This window comes from Gordionus sp. m RMFG-2023, chromosome 4 (genome assembly GCF_954871325.1).
Source record: "Gordionus sp. m RMFG-2023 chromosome 4, tfGorSpeb1-WG-v2, whole genome shotgun sequence".
Taxonomy (NCBI): Eukaryota; Metazoa; Nematomorpha; class Gordioida; order Chordodea; family Parachordodidae; genus Gordionus; species Gordionus sp. m RMFG-2023.
Genome location: NC_088778.1, coordinates 24,481,543 through 24,484,811, shown reverse-complemented (window position 1 = coordinate 24,484,811; position 3,269 = coordinate 24,481,543). Strand labels below are relative to the sequence as shown.

General features: G+C 24.7%; 1 protein-coding gene across 1 annotated transcript; it reads left to right on the top strand.

The window, feature by feature from the left end:
- Positions 1–417: 417 nt before the first annotated feature.
- On the top strand, positions 418–1,820 carry LOC135927786 (small ribosomal subunit protein eS1-like). The gene is made up of 7 exons (XM_065463969.1): positions 418–528; positions 571–674; positions 823–1,010; positions 1,054–1,179; positions 1,223–1,305; positions 1,351–1,460; positions 1,624–1,820. The coding sequence occupies exons 1-7, from the start codon at positions 467–469 to the stop codon at positions 1,746–1,748; spliced, it is 798 nt and encodes a 265-aa protein (XP_065320041.1). The 5' UTR covers positions 418–466; the 3' UTR covers positions 1,749–1,820.
- Positions 1,821–3,269: the final 1,449 nt, after the last annotated feature.

Below are 3,269 nucleotides of genomic sequence, written 5' to 3'. Positions count from 1 at the left end.
ATCACTAATAATTACTCTTGTTCTGGTTTCAAATCTTAACAGATGCAACCTCTCTAAAAATAATGGTCTCTATCGTAGGGCGTAGAGAATTTTAGGGATATTGAAGAAATTCCTAATTAAAAAAAGGCCATGTGAAAGGAGGGACAGGAAAGAATGTGTATTAATTTTCAAATATATCGTCCATATCGCTAAAAAAAAGAATTTACTGCCTCACCAATGGGAGAGCCCAAATGTATAAATAAAACATATAAAATTATTTAATAAATATCGATCATTCTTGTTTTAAAAATTATGTTAGACTTAATAATGTTAAATAAAATTATAAGTTCTCTTAATAACTAATATTAAATTTATAGAAATTTATCTAATAAATTTTACACTATATTATAATATTATTAAATGTTAAATATCTAAAATAATTTTCAAAAAATTCCATATCATCAACTCACTTACTTCTTACTGAAACATGGCTGTTGGTAAAAATAAACGATTAACTAAAAGTGGCAAAAAAGGTGTTAAAAAGAAAATGTAATTATTATTTATGTATATGTATTTGCATTATAATTATAGTGTAGATCCTTTTACTAAAAAAGAATGGTATGATATTAAAGCTCCCAATATGTTTACTACTAGACAAGTTGGTAAAACCTTAGTCACTCGAACTCAAGGAACAAGTAAATTCAATATTTAATAGCCAATATTCCATTTTTTATATTTTATAATATTAAAAAGGATTAAGGCAATAAAATTAGTAAAGTTCCACATATTTTGTATTATTACAAAGTTATATTTCAATTTGCTAACATTCTTTTAAAATTACAGAAATATCAACAGATAGTCTAAAAGGAAGAGTCTTTGAAATTAGTTTAGCAGATTTAAGTAATGACGAATATGGGCATAAAAAAATTAAGCTTTTAGCTGAAGATATACAAGGACGTAATATACTAACAAATTTTTGTGGAATGGATATGACCAGGGACAAACTATGTTCAATTGTTAAAAAATGGCAGGTTATTTATAATAAATTTATAAAAAAGCAATTAATATTTCAAGACATTAATTGAGGCCTATGTTGATGTTAAAACAACTGATGGTTACCTTTTAAGACTATTTGCAATTGGATTTACCAAAAGAGCTAATGGTCAACAAAAGAAAACAAGTTATGCTCAACACTCTCAGGTTTAAAAATAAATATTTATTGAAATATAATTATTTATTTTAGGTTGTAAATATTAGAAAGAAGATGGTTGAAATCATGACCAGAGAGGTATCTTCAACTGATCTTAAAGAAGTTGTGAAAAAATTGTAATATTCTTTGCTGCCTTAAGTAAATATTATCATTTATTTTAGAATACCAGATAGTATTGCTAAAGCTATTGAAAAATCTTCCAGCCGAATTTACCCTTTAAATGAAGTTCACATACGTAAAGTCAAAGTATTGAAAAGACCAAAATTTGATCGTAAATTAAATTTATATTATAAATAATTTTTAAATGATGAATTGGAGGCCGAATCTTAGAAATATTATTTTCGATGAGATATAATGTTCCAAAAGCGATTTATTAAATATCTGATTACTTTTTGAACAAATACATCTTATTAATTATAATAATATTATTTTAGTTGCAAAATTGATGGAAATACATGGGGAAGGCTCTGGTGATTCTACTGAAGTAACAGTCGATGAAAAGGGTCATGTTATTGATAGGCCAGATAATTATGAACCTCCAGTTCTTGATTCTGTTTAAATGATTAATAGATAAATTATTTTTTATATTTATTATTATAATCATAAATTTATAATAAAATTTATGAAAGTATCATTGCTGCCAAATATTTATTTATGTGCATATTATCAACAAACATAATATTTTTTTTGTAAGTAAATTGAATAATGAAACTCCTTCATAACCCTCTGCTTATATAATGTTATATTTTTAATTATATATAAGTAAATAATGTATCAAATTTATTTTTTAAACTGATAATTCAGTAAAAATATATTTGATTTACTAAATCAACAATGGCATATATGTATAAGGATGTTAAAAAGCATCATTGGGTTGATTTTAAAAAATAATGCGGATGATTGAGATTTTAGCAGGATAGATCTCTTACTAAATTTTGAGGCATAATTGTTTTGACTAAGATATTATTGTATCATTTTTATAAATTGGGGTTTTATTAACTTTCCATATATACATGTGGCGTGGTTGCAAAATATGAAAATTGTTAACCTATTTACTTTATAATTTCACGTTATATTTACATGTGGTGTAGTTACAAAATATGAAATTCTTAACTCAAGATTATTTAAAAAAGATCTGGTTGGTTCTAAATAGTGAAGATCCAGACATGATCTGGTACATCTGTAATGTTACTGATACATTATTTTAAATACCTTTATACCTAAATCTAATTAACTACCAATTAATAAAACATTCTTTAATATTTGTTGCTGAAAAAATATTAAATTAAATGGACACTATTAGAAAAATTTGAAGCATATCTTTTTAATGAAATTTCCTACCAATTTTATTTCATATTCCACATAATTTTTATTAGAGATCTGTTAAAAAAAAATTTTAGACCTGGCCTGGGTTTTTTTAAAAAAATTTTTAGACTTGGCCCAGATTTTTTAAAAATTTATTTTTGATTTTTATGGCGATTTAAAATATTTGATCAGAGAATATATGGCCTGGCCTGGATATTTTTTTAAAATTTTTTTTGGAATAGCTTGAATATATTATAAAAATTAAAATATAGCCTAGCCCATGTATCTGGGCTTAGGACCAGGCATGCAGGTCTCTGATTTATAGTTCAATTGGCAGAATGATGGTTTATGTTAAAATATTATGTAATGATCTAATATAACAATGTAGCTAGCTCAGTGGTCCATGAGTAATAGAAACAGAATACACCCCCTTCCCCATCCAAAAAAGCATATAAATTTGAAAAATATTTTTTTTGTAATAATCTTTGTACATAGTATGAAAAAATAAATGAAAGAATTTATAATTTTTTTTTTCATTCATAAAATTTTATTTTTTCATTGATAAAATTGTTAAATTTTAATGATATACAAAGTCTTGTTAAAATGACTTTAATTTTGCTCAAAACTCTTGGCAATACCAATGACATAGATATTATATTTCATTGGCCAGTACATAAGGTAGTGGGTTTAACAGACTTACACTTAGTCACAACTTATTAATTTCTTAAACTCAATTTTCTTTCTAACAAATTTCTAAAAATAACTAATTATCAAT